The following is a 13,284-nucleotide window of genomic DNA, read 5'->3' as shown; positions in this document are numbered from 1 at the left end:
GGACTTGATTGTGCTTTCACACTGGCATGATGAAATTAATCTTTTAAATGTAGATTCTTTTCTTTTCAAGTACTCTTCTTTAAATTACCTTGGCCATATCCACTACAGAATTATTTTGTTTTGTCTTTTTTATTTTTATAACAATCTTGCTCAATATTAACTTTTAATTTTAAAAATCATAAGCGGTGTAGGAAAGATTGTTTATGGTCACTGTATCTATAATATTGTGTCAAAGAAACCCATGTTATTAGATGTTCACAAGATAAAGACGCATAAATTGTTCAAGTTATTGTTTTAGGATTATTTCAAAATTATTTAAGTTGGAAAAATCCCAACCCTTTCTTTAATCTTGTGCTAATATTCTGAATTCCTTGTGTTTTCAGCCAAATACTTATGTACAGCTGTAACATATATACTTAATTTTGTCTCTTCTCCTGTTTCCAGATTGCTCTTGGTACGGTAACTAATGTGGAAGAAGCAGTAAAGTGGATAAGTTACACTTATCTTTATGTACGGATGAGAGCAAATCCATTAGTATATGGCATCAGTCACAAAGCTTATCAGGTATAAAATGCATTTTAAAAAAATCTGTAACCTGTCCTGGGTCTCTAATCCTTCCCTGATGTGAAGATAAATATTTGCTATTTCTACTTAACCTGACATCAGCAATTCTTTTAAAGTGCTTAGAAAAAGGAAGATATTTTCTGTAGCAGTGTTTTTAACACTGAATTATGAGGCCCCTTCTGTTCACATAAAAATACGTTTTAACTGGTCAAGTTATGCTCCAGCAGACACCATTCATTCTTATCACACAGTTACTTTAACTTGGTTTGTTTTCAGTGTTTCAGTTCTGTAGACTAGATATAAATGATAAAAGAAAGCATTTTTGAGTTGCTTGATTCCCCCTCACGCTTGTCAACTTTTGTTTTAGAATGTTTCATGGCATAACATCTCATAAACTATAAAATAACATTTTTAATTGGGTGATATTTTCTTTCACATGATTTATTAATTATACGACTTTTTAATTAATGTATTTGGAAATTTTTTTGTTTATTTACAAGTGTTCCATGCAGTGATATGAATCAGAGCACATTTACATAAGGGGTTTTTTCCCACATTTTTTCCATTATCTGTAATTTTTAGGAAGATGAATAGTTTGCAGATTATCTAAATATCGTTACCTTTTTCTTTGTACAGCTGTTTACAAGCATTTAATGTTAACATAGTCAGACATGGTTAATTGAGCCTAATGCAGGCCAGACTCCCAGCTGTATGGTAACTGCAGTTTATTTCATGGCAAGAATCTGTTTTGTGACTTTGTAATTTATTTTGATATTGCGAGCAGCAGTTTGCTAGGTCATGGTGACATGTACAGGTATATGTCAGGAGATAGATTTTTGATATTTTTTGTCTCTGATGGTGGAAACTCCATTGAAAATAGGTGTTCTTCTATTTAAGGAAGCTTCTACAGACACCTTTAGACCTCTGGTCGTCTCAAATTTCTTTTCTATAAAAGCTGCATAGTACATTACCATGTGTTACTATGACAGTGTGTAACCCAAAGTAATAGATAAATGAGAAGCAAAAATTGATTTGCTAGTGAGAAGAACGATGTTGTCCCATTAATATAAATTCCTTTTTTTGTTTCACTATCAAATTCTAGATTAAAAGAAAAGTAACCCTGGTGATAATAAGGGGTGAAAAAAGCAATAAAACACTAACAGAAATACTTTTTATAAATTCTAAAAATAATGAACTGGAGTTTCTCCCCTTCCTCCTGGTCTAGTGTTTTTATTTAGCTGCTGAGATAGTGGAGATTGCCAGCACTTATTATATTCTTCACTAACCTTCTTTCTACCTGTTTTGATTTGATGGGCTTATACTAGGCATTCATATTTTTGAGTTAAGGCAGTAACAAAATTATATCAATGTGAAGTGTTACCCATTCATTTAGGAGCAAAACCAATGCAAATCTCCTTATTTTCTAGATAAACCGATTTTAAATGTCAAAGGTAATGTGTGCTAGGTAGTATATGGATGCTGTAGTGCCAGATGCAGATATAAACAAAGATTTGGTCAATTAGACCACTCTAGGTATAGGTATCCAATTTTCATAATTGGTACCTATAATTACTGTATTTTAGTAATGTTGCAGTGTGCCAATTTCTATCTCTGTTTTGACTGACGATCAGTGTTATCCATTCAGAATCCCTATATTCATCATGGATCACACTTCCTAGCTGTTTGATGGGACTGAGGTAATGCAAATTCATTCTCCATTCCCTTTCCACTGGTACTCACTACATCCAGTAATCACCTTAGGGCGTCCACACAATAGGATGCACATCTTTGGTACCCCACGTGTTGTCTCCAGGATCTTTCTGGGCTACCCCCACAAGTAGGCTACTGCAGGTCCGCTGCTTTGATTTGTGATTTTTCAAGTTGTCTGCCAGAAATGCCAATAATGCTTCTCACTGATTTGTGAAAAGGGCCAAAATTAATGATGAGGAGCAAGAGGAAACAAAGAGTGGAAGGAAAAAGTGCGGCAAATGCAAATGTTGTATTAGTGAAGCCTGTAATATGAATTACAGGCATTTTCTCATACTTCTGGGGTTCCAAAGGAAAGGTGCCTGGATTAAATAAAGTCCTTTGTCTGTTTTCTCCACTTTTTTGTTCCACTCTTTGGTGTTCCCACAGTTCAGAGTTTTTTATCACCATAAAATTTATGTTTGGATATAAAAGTTAGAGGAGCTTGTGCCCAACATTTCTCTCAGTAAGTTAGAGAAAACGGTGTGGATAATAATGTACTTTATCATGAATAGTAATGTACTTCATCATGTGTTCTTAGATTTCCATATGCATACTCCGGACCTGCTCAGTTTCTTTCTGTAGACATGCCAAGGCTCATTTTAAGAGTATGGCTTAAAGCTGTTCTAGGCTGGATTTTATGCTGGGGATTTCTAATTATGCAAGTTCAACAGGAAGGGTGCTAACCATGGATCCTCTAGACTCAAATATTGTTTCATAGCTTTTTCAAGTTGGTGACCTTTCCTTTAAAGTTAAAACTTTGTAAAAAATGTTAGTCTGCTGCCACGGCTTTAGCTTTTATGTAAGGCAAAAAGATTGGCAGGTACTTTGGACTGCCAAAGGAATAAGGAATCATTTTGATATTTTTTTTAATTTTTCCCCCACAATAGTTTTAAGAAATGTTGAACATCTGGCATCTAGATCACTCTTTTTTTTGACCAACTCTGCTCTGAAATCTGACCTCAACGCATGACTTACTATTGAGAAAAGAAGTCTAGACCTTTGCCATGTTAGCTTTTGACTTGAAACTAAGGCAAGCCATAACTAAGGAGAAACAGCTTCAGGGTAACTGGCAAACATGGAATATTAGGATCTAGTTTTGCAGCTGCTTTGTGGAGATGACTACGTTTGTCTGCAGCTTCACCAGCTGTGAGATGATGTACTTCTGCACAAAGGTGAAACTGAATCCTGGCCCAGGGAAAACCAGAGCAAACCAAGGCATAACGGTTCTCTAATCCTGCTCCTTTTTGCTGTCTTGGTCATGTATCTCTGTCACAGATTTACCAGGAGGGCTGGAATAGCTTATTCTGTAGAAAATCTGAGCTATACACGAGCCCTGAAATAAGAATACTGCCTGTGGACTAGAACAGTGTTTTAGTCTTATCAACTAATTATTGCTTGTCTAATTAGAGCCGTATCTCAGGTCCACATATACCAGAGGGTTAACATAACTGAATCCCTTTTCACCCATCCCAGGTGCCTGATGTGGAAACACCCAATTATACAGAAGTCCCACTCAGATGGGAGTTTTGCCCAGCCTTTTATGTACTAAGGAGATAACGTGCATTTTTAGTTGAACAAATGTCCAAGTTCCTGAACTTTGATATGAATAGACATGGTGTTGGGCACAGGAAGCTCCTTGGTGTGCTTTTAACATGAATGTTTCTGTACATCTGTAACTCAGTAATTAGAATATCCCAACTAACATACCAAAGCTTCCCATACCAATTCCTTCGGGGGATTTTAAAGTTTTTTCCTAGTAAACATTTAAGCCATTCAATTTGAAGCTTGATCTATTATGGATGCAATTGAAGCCATCCTCATGTCAACTACACAGGAAGGTATATCTTCAGCCATTTTCATAAACAGAAGATGCCATAAGATGACATGTTTTGTGAAGTGATACAGTAATGATAATTTAATGAATATTTTATCATTAAAGCATCTTTCAAAAATTTCAATGTAAATTTATTTCATAATCATGCTGCTGTTTCATAAATAATATTGGTCTACATTGTCTCAAATAATTCTAAAAGAAATTTTACTCTGATTATTTTGTCCTGTACATACAGGTTTGGTAAATATTTGGTAAATAATGTCAATGTAACAGTTATTAATGAGATCTCAAGAAAATCATGACTTATTAACTGTACCTTCCTTTTATCAGATTTTTGACTTTGTGTGACTGGGTTATCTCAAGAAAAATATTTATTTAACACTTCTTTTATGGAAATAAATGTGCGTGTTTCATGTCTAGATGGATCCAAGTCTAGAAAAGCACAGAGAACAGTTGGTAATTGAAGTTGGCAGAAAACTGGACAAAGCCCGCATGATCCGCTTTGAAGAACGAACTGGCTTTTTTTCTTCAACAGATTTAGGCAGAACTGCCAGCCACTACTATATTAAATACAATACTATAGAGGTAAAAGATGGTGTTCTGTTTCTGGAGGTTTTTTCCTTCTTTTTTAATGTATACCTAGTATAGTTGTAAGATATTACAGAATATGTATCTGATTTGTTCACTGCATTTTCAAATCATATTTACCGAAATGGGGGGAGAGGAAATAGGAAAATATCAAGCAATACTGAAAAATTAGACTTGGTGTGAAGTGAGATTTGAAATTTCTATAGTCTTTTTGACTCCTTTAGGAGAATTCTAAGAAACATTTTGATATCCATGGTGTGTGCAACTATTAATATATGATAGCACATTGAAGTGCAGTGTCTGGTAATGTCTATGTTTACTGTCACTGTGTGTAATTAGTCTCACATATTTATTCACTCAGGTATGTCCTAGACTTTATTTTTTTAAATGGCCACACCATTTGGCCACCTCTTGATTTTGGTGTTGTCAAGGGAGTGGGAGGGACTGTTTTTCTTAAACTGCTGGAAAGTCATTATCGAATTTGTTCCTGTTTAAATTGCATCACTGATCTTCCAATAACCTGCATTTTAGCCTTATATGCCTTTTAAAATCTTGGCTAATGTTTCTTTGTTTCCTGCTATACTTTTTTTTTTATTTTCAGTGACAAATCAATTATTTTTATTTTTAATAGACTTTCAATGAATTGTTTGATGCTCATAAAACCGAAGGCGATATTCTTGCTATAGTATCAAAAGCTGAAGAGTTTGAACAGATAAAGGTAAAGTTAAAGAATGTCTTGAAACTAGACACTTCTGTAGTACTTGCTCCATAAATACTGTCTACAGACACAAGTTTTAAATGTTAAGCACCATTATAAAATATTTTCTAAGTAGACATAATATGCTCTCACTCAAACTTATACATAGTTCAGCTTGAACTATGGTGCACATTTAATAACTAGTTATGGATCTTTGAGAATTTCTTTTAAATGCTTTTAAGAACTTTTCAGCTCTTCAATTATTAAGAGGTGAAGCTAAATGTCCATTTGAATAGTGGGTGCCTAGGGATGAGAAGTTTAAAGTATTATTGGATGTATCCCTGAACACTTTGCTTTATCAGGAATGAGGCAGGACTCACTGAAGTGAACTCTGATATATTTCCTCCAGGGAACAATATTAGATTGGCAGAACGGTAAATTCTCATAAATTCAAATTTGAAATCTAGAAAGTTGTCATAACAGATTTTATGCAGGCTTGAAGATTACTGTTCTATTCTACTCAGTTCAGTTCCAATCTCCCATTTTGCCTCCTTTGTGGGTAGGACACAAGGAAATGCATTCCACGCTGGCATGAGCTTTTTTGCCCGTGCTTCCATTTCACAGAGGTACGAGCCAGACTCCACAGGGTTTGTTAGCTTGGGCTCATTGCCTTTTTACCACAATTATACAACTTGCAGATCAGAGTTGGCTCTCATTCACCTGGCTCTGTGAGCTGGCAGTGTGAATCCCTCACTATCTACATATTTACATATTTGCACACATTGTCCGGGTATTACTGTCTCTTTATCTAATGGAGAAATTCTATTTTGCTGTAATCTCTTCTATTATAGAAGATAATAAGCAGTGAGGTTTCACAGTCATACATGGAACATTTTCCAAGCTAGAAGGTTTTTTTTATGATAGTGATATTGCTTTACTAGGTCTAAATTTAGTGTAATTTAATATTTAAAAGGAAAGCATATGGAAAATATGATGTGATATGTTTCTATATTTGTAATAAAGTTAGGAGTGATGCTTCTTGACTAAAGGACAGTTTTTCTAGTTTACTTTTTCAGATTTATATGGTATGGTATCAGTGCACCATCATTTCCAGATTTTTGTGATTCATTTGCTGTGCAGCTCTGAATGTTAAAATTCGTAACCGGTTTTCACAAGAATAACCCAGGATTTGCCCCTCAGTGTGATAGAAGTTGTGACTTTTGATAAATTAATCATGTTTCCATAATGACTTTAAAAATTCTGCATTTTGAGATATGTTACTCACCAGTAGCTGAAATACAGATCTGGATTAGACCTGAACTGTGCTGTGCAAGAGCAGAAAAAAATTATTAAAAATGCTGTTGTAAGCAGAGCATAGTATTCCCCTGAACCTGGAGTCATCTATGATGGTTGTGTACTTCATGTCTTTCTTTCCTGTGGGACTAGTGACTAGAAAGTTGGGGATTTTAACCCAATTGTCTTAGGGTCTTATGTATGTCAGGTAGTCAGGTCCAAATAAAAATTACTTTCAGATGGTTCCCTGCAGGGACCAAACATTTACCCTCTTTAAATAAGTTCTACACTAACAGACTATCAGTAAGTCAAAGAATATGTAGATTTATGCTAGTTTTGCCATGTAAGGGTCATCAGTTAGAATGTGAAATGTTATGCATTATTCAAACCATAGATATTAATATTTCTTTACTCATATTAAGACTTAATCTTATTAACAGTGAAAATTTTAATATGATGAATCATAGTACTTCTCAGTTTTGAGTTTAAAAATGTATTATGCCACATGCAAACTGTGTAACTATAATGAGTACATTTAATGTTAATTCAAGATTGCCCTAATCCAGATGGACAGAGGTTTTACTCTGGTCAAATAAAAAATGAAATCTCATCAGATGAAGGATGGTAAGGTCATGAGATTCAATTTTTGTGGCATATCAAATTTTTGTATGTCAATGGCAACCTTAATAGATGGTGATGAATAACAAAATGTAATTGTGTCCCTATTAAGATAGTTTCAATTATGGTCTATTAGGTACATTGTGGAAGACGTGGGTTTACTGCTTTTTTTCTTCTTTTTTTTTCTCCTTAAAGTTAGAGATTCCATTTAAAAGTAATGTAACTATGTTATAAGGAAAATTTGATTTCAGTGTAAAAATTTTTATCAAATTGCTTCAGCCTCTTCATAATGTATAATTGTGTTTTAGGTAAGAGAAGAAGAAATAGAAGAGCTAGATACCTTACTAAATGATTTCTGTGAACTTCCTGCTCCAGGAGGTGTGGAAAACAATTATGGAAAAATTAATATCCTCCTTCAAACATACATTAGCAGAGGGGAGATGGACAGCTTCTCCCTTATTTCAGATTCTGCATATGTTGCACAGGTAAAAATAGTATTTTCTATGTATCTGTTGCTGTCTTCTGCTGTTTCAATTGTCCCAAATATTTGCAATTATATAAGTAGGACCTGATCTGCATCTTTTTTGTACGTTTTTATGCAAGTTCATTTAAAAATCAGAGCCCCATGTGTGTGCATGCCTGTGCGGTATAACACTTAAATAGAAAAGTTTTGCAAAAGGTTACCTTGGGAGACTATGGCATTTTTTTGTTAACTATGAATGTCCTTTTTCTTTGTATTATCCCTATAATCTTGTTATATTTAGTAGCTCTGTGATTGCACAGAAATTATATTCTTAAATTTCAGGGTTTTCTTCTAAATGTGAAAAACTGTTGTAATCTATTTTTATGCTTTGTGTATTTTTATACTCCGTTCTGCAAAGCATAATTTGTGTTTGATTCATATATCTTGGTTTACACAAGAAGGATGTGTTATTGTAATTCTGTTGCTAGATGTAATCTAGCAAAAAATGTGCAGATTTACATACCAGTCTATGTACTTGTTTGTTGGCTTCATTTGACACCTGACAGGTTGATTGTTATGCACATTTAGTTACTACACGGGCATGCACATAAAGGATCATGACACAGGGATCTATTTAGACAACTGTGACCCAAGAAAAGTTTTCCCTTTTAGCTCGTATCTCTCTCACTCTTTTTTTTTTTTTTTTAACAGTCAGCAAACATGTTGCATGGAATTATTTTTGCCTCATCCTTACAAAACTACTTTGCAAAGAATTAATCTAGAAATTGCATTTAGGTGGTACTAAAGATGAGATTTAAATATTCAAAATGATACATAGCTTTTAGCAACATTTTCATGGTAGTATAACCTTCTTCAGAAATGTTTGTATTTTGTAGGACGTATGGGTATAAATGAGAAAATGCTGAATTGATTGTGCACATCATAAAAATTGTGGTACTTGCACAGCAAAATCATTTTCAGTACAGTCCTTTTAATCTTTGCTTTCAAGGCAATTGCTTTTATTTGTCTCATTTATGGCATGCTTAGTGAGGCAACATGGTCTTCTTCTCAGATCTTCATTAACTGTACTTGTGGAACCAGTGCTACAAAGTGTGATTTTTTTTTTTTTTTTTACTTGGATAGTGACTATTAAGAAAATTATTCATCTTTTCTAAGTAAGAGGAATGTGCTTCTTTAGTAACATATGCTTCCTATCACAACCAAATAATTTTCTATTTTTTATTCCTGTTGGCATAGCAGAGCCAGTAGGGAATGATTATATTCTATTCAATGAATCAAGAACATAATTCCTAATCCAGACATAGTACTGGTAGGGAAAAAGAAAAAAAAGCATAATACAGCTTGAAAAGTTTATGAAAGGAATATAATAACTTAGGTTTTCAGGATAAGACTGACCTCATTCAGACTTATGTTAATAATTATTTTTCCAAGTCCAAAGCATATTTGTACAGCTTGGTTATACAATATTCTCAGAATATAGTAACAAGTTTAAAAAAAGTCACTACTGTTAAGCTTCTGTGCAAATGTTGTGAAATTCAGTGTGAAATGGGATGCTATTACAGAAGCATAAACTGGAAAAAAACAAAACTTGAATTTCCATGTAAAGTGAATTTGCGGGTGTCTCTTATATGGGGGGTACCTTAAGTGAATTTGCTTCAGAAGTGATTGATACATAATGCATTTAGAACTCCATGATGTTAGCATAACTGTGATCAAAGTTCTATGGCAGACCTGACACTACAATTTTTATTGGTTGCACATGTTTCTTTTCATAATTTCAGAATGCAGCCATGAGGTAGTTCTGCCACTAGACAGTGATGGAAAAAATAGTTTTCAAAAATATTTGAAATTAGTTTGAAAAGAAAAATCTATTGTTACGGTTTGTCAGAGATGAGTCTATGGGACCCTTTTCATTTTACAAAGAATATTGAGAGAATTATAACAGTTTGGCTTTTTTTTTTCCTTTTGACTTTCCAGAATGCAGCTCGTATTGTTCGAGCTCTTTTTGAGATTGCCCTGAGGAAGCATTGGCCTGCCATGACATATCGGCTACTGAACCTCAGCAAAGTCATTGACAAGCGGCTGTGGGGCTGGGTGAGCCCTCTGAGGCAGTTCTCAGTGTTACCACCATCCGTCCTCTCCAAGCTGGAAGAGAAGAATCTCACTATTGACAAGATGAAGGACATGAGAAAAGATGAAATAGGTGAGAAACCAGCAAGGCTGATCTGCTTAAACTAATGGGCAAGTAAGAACTAAATCTGAGCCATGAATCAATATTCCCACTCTGACCTGGCTGTAGCCACGTACCACATATTAATATGATCTGTCCAATAAATAAGGTTTTGTCCAGTTTCCACAGCTTGTAAAATGGCACAGCTCTGAGGATAAGGCCAGCTCATGTCCTGGTAGTCACAGAACACAGATGGAAAGGAGATGTCTGTTGATAAGTATTTACGTATATGTTTATATATACATGTTTATGCTGACGTGTGTGCTGCCCTTTCTGCCCACATTACATAACACACTGCTATAAAAGGCTTCTGTTTGCTTTTGCCAGTTGGCACGCTATGGCCTTTTTTTTTACTATTAACGTGAAAAAGAATACAACCAGATTATTATATCCAGGTATGCTATCAGTAAATGGTCTTCTTCTGAAAGACTGCATTCATTTTCATTGAACATGGAGAATTCATTGTCATTGGTGTCATTGCAGCAAAACCTTAATGGAATTTTTTAAAGGTTTTGACAGTCCAATAATGAGAAAATCCACAAGGCTACTGATACACATAATGAGAATTTCTAGTAAGTCTGTATAAACCGTTGTGCATAAACTGCCCACCAGCTGGTTGAAGTTGAAAAAAAAATTGACTTGTAATGCATTTCTTTTTCCTTAGTGTCCTTTTTTTATTTGGACTTTGTTTGCACCTGCTATTGCCGACCTGTTGCTAAACAATCATTTTTTGAAAAATCTAATTTTAGAATAAAATTACCATTCATACCACTTAGAACCTGTAGCATCTAACTTAATATTTATTTCATTTGCAGGAGAACTACATTCCTAGTTTAGAAAACTTTGTTATGTGCCTAATCTAGGCTGGGAAAAGTTAAATAAATATGTAGAAGTTTGCAGAATTAGAGGCTATATTTTATTTAATAAGTCAAACCAAAAGACTATGACAAAATTCTAGAAGCTTACTTTAACTGTGTTTTAATATAGTAATATTAAATGTATTAAAAACACTGCACTTTTAATTCAGAAGTGTTATAGCACTTTTTAATTCCCATCTGTTAATTTTCTGTGTATTTGTGATGTCTTTTAGTGCTTAGTATTCTTTTCCATTAATTGTATTAATGAGGTTTTTTATTTTGTTGTTGTTGTTTGGTTTTGCAGAGCTGTTTTTAGTTTGGTTTGTTGTTTTTGTTTTGTTTGGGTTTTTTTTAATTGTTCTTTCTCCTCGTACCCACACTTGGAGAAGCAGGAAATTTTGTGTAAAAATACAAAAACCAGTTTTACTTCCTTCAGTGTATTGGAAGCAGCATTGAGAAGATGGAAATGTATCTATAAATACCTGCAATTTGTCTAGTTTTGGTTTATATTAACTGTTTGAATGTAGATGAGACATGGGGTTTGACTGTGAAAACAGGTCACTGCTGACCGTACATAATGATATTTCATGTTCTCCAGCCTTACAAATATCAGAGAAAGTTGATCTGTGTAGCTCTGTGAAGTGGTTACTTGGCACACTTCCTCCTGTCCGGCCTCTCTTTCTGAGGCATGTGAAGGAAGTGCTTGCCTGGCAGACACCTTATTTTTATTTTGAATTCAAAACCATGTTGACATGAGAAAAGGGAAAACTTCCAGGTGCTGCCTTGTTTTCTTACTCCACAGGGCTAGTTTCAATCTTCAATGTTTCTTCCTTTTTAAATGTTATTGAGACCTTGGAGGTAGAGTAAGAAAGACAGGAGCTAGCTGGCTAACTCAGCCCATGGCTTTGGGGGAGATGAAAGCATCAGATAGGTGCCAGCTCTCCCAGTGAGTGGAGAGCATGCTGTGTGCACAGATCCTGGATTCCAGGGTACCATGAATTGGTCAACACCAATCTATGAGCTATTGCAATGTAACCATGGAGTTTCCAGAAAGCCAGGAAATCACTGTGTTAGCTGAGATAAAGTCTGGTTCTTTTCAGAATGCAGATGACAAACATTGTAGAATATGCAAAATTTATTCTTTTTTTTTTTTTTTTAGACATGCCTCTTTTCTCAGGCAGCTTTTGTTTAGAGGGTTTTCATATTTCTTAAATGCCACTGATGATTTCTCATAATGTGACTTCTAAACAAAAAAGAGGGGGTTAGAGGAAGAAAGTTTTATAATATTTTGTAGAAGTTGGGAGAGGAGCCTTATTTTCCCCTAGCACATAATTGTAAAAAAACCTCAGTGCTGTCCTTTACAAACACAGTTCACTTTGTGATATCACATTGTGATAAAGAGATTTTTGCCATGAAAAAGTGTACTTGCCTACATAGGTTTTTTGAGTCATATCTTTGAATATTTGTCATCTGCCTTTATTTAACATGATTTCTGAAGTTTTAACTCTAATTGCAAAAGCCAGTCACTGTGAAAACTTGCTATAATGCTGCATATATCATCAAGGTGTACCAACATAAGGGATTTGGTTTTTAATAGCCCAGTTGTTGGAGATACAATTATTTTACCAACTGCAAATTAAACTGATTTAATATGTATTAAAACTTTTGGTTAGGGGTTTGATTCTTAAGCAAGGTCACCATTCATTACTTCAGAGTAGAAACACCTGTGTTAGACAAATCTATCTGCCAATTTGTTAAATAAGAAGAACTGAAAAGGGAAAGTCAGTATCAATAGAAAAAAATAGCAGTTTCAAGATGCTATGCCCCTAAACGTCTTGTAATTGCAAGAAAAGGTTTGTATCACATTTTCACTTTGCACATAATGCAAATAATAGGACTTCTTCTCCTTTTTTTTAATTTATTTTTTTCAAACGTATAAGTATGCACAGGAACCACATAACGACATCAGAAAAATATCAGTAGCTATTGTAAGGTAGATTTTAACAGGGAGTATTTATGACCATCACAATTAAAATCTAAAATATGCTCCACATATTACATTAACAATTTCAGTGAAAATGTAGTAAATAAGCCAGTTTTTTCCTAAATAAGCTAGAAGGTGGAATAATTTCAGGAAAAAAAGAAATCACTGCTACATACTTTGTTTTGTATTTAAAATGAAAAGCAAGGGAACAGAGATTTGAGCTGTAAAATACAAATAGGACATTTTTCTAAATAAATATAATCGCTTTATTGCCTTAGTTACCATGATTACAATAGAAAATAATTTTTTTTTTCCCTTTGTCTCAATTACACACTGGTATATTCTGAAAGATCAGAGCTGCTGTGAGATGTTTACTTTTGTGCATT

General features: G+C 34.3%; 1 protein-coding gene across 1 annotated transcript in view; it reads left to right on the top strand.

Annotated features, from left to right (window-relative positions):
- Positions 1–13,284, top strand: part of ASCC3 (activating signal cointegrator 1 complex subunit 3) — a 255,062-nt gene that overhangs the window by 161,411 nt on the left and 80,367 nt on the right. The window contains exons 17-21 of the mRNA XM_008637741.2: positions 445–564; positions 4,568–4,732; positions 5,367–5,453; positions 7,652–7,828; positions 9,805–10,030. Of these exons, the coding sequence (XP_008635963.1) occupies positions 445–564; positions 4,568–4,732; positions 5,367–5,453; positions 7,652–7,828; positions 9,805–10,030 (775 nt within the window). The remainder of the gene's footprint in view (positions 1–444; positions 565–4,567; positions 4,733–5,366; positions 5,454–7,651; positions 7,829–9,804; positions 10,031–13,284) is intronic.

The sequence above is a fragment of the Corvus brachyrhynchos genome, unplaced genomic scaffold, assembly GCF_000691975.1.
Source record: "Corvus brachyrhynchos isolate BGI_N302 unplaced genomic scaffold, ASM69197v1 scaffold14, whole genome shotgun sequence".
Lineage (NCBI taxonomy): Eukaryota > Metazoa > Chordata > Aves > Passeriformes > Corvidae > Corvus > Corvus brachyrhynchos.
This window is presented reverse-complemented; position numbering and strand designations above follow the sequence as displayed.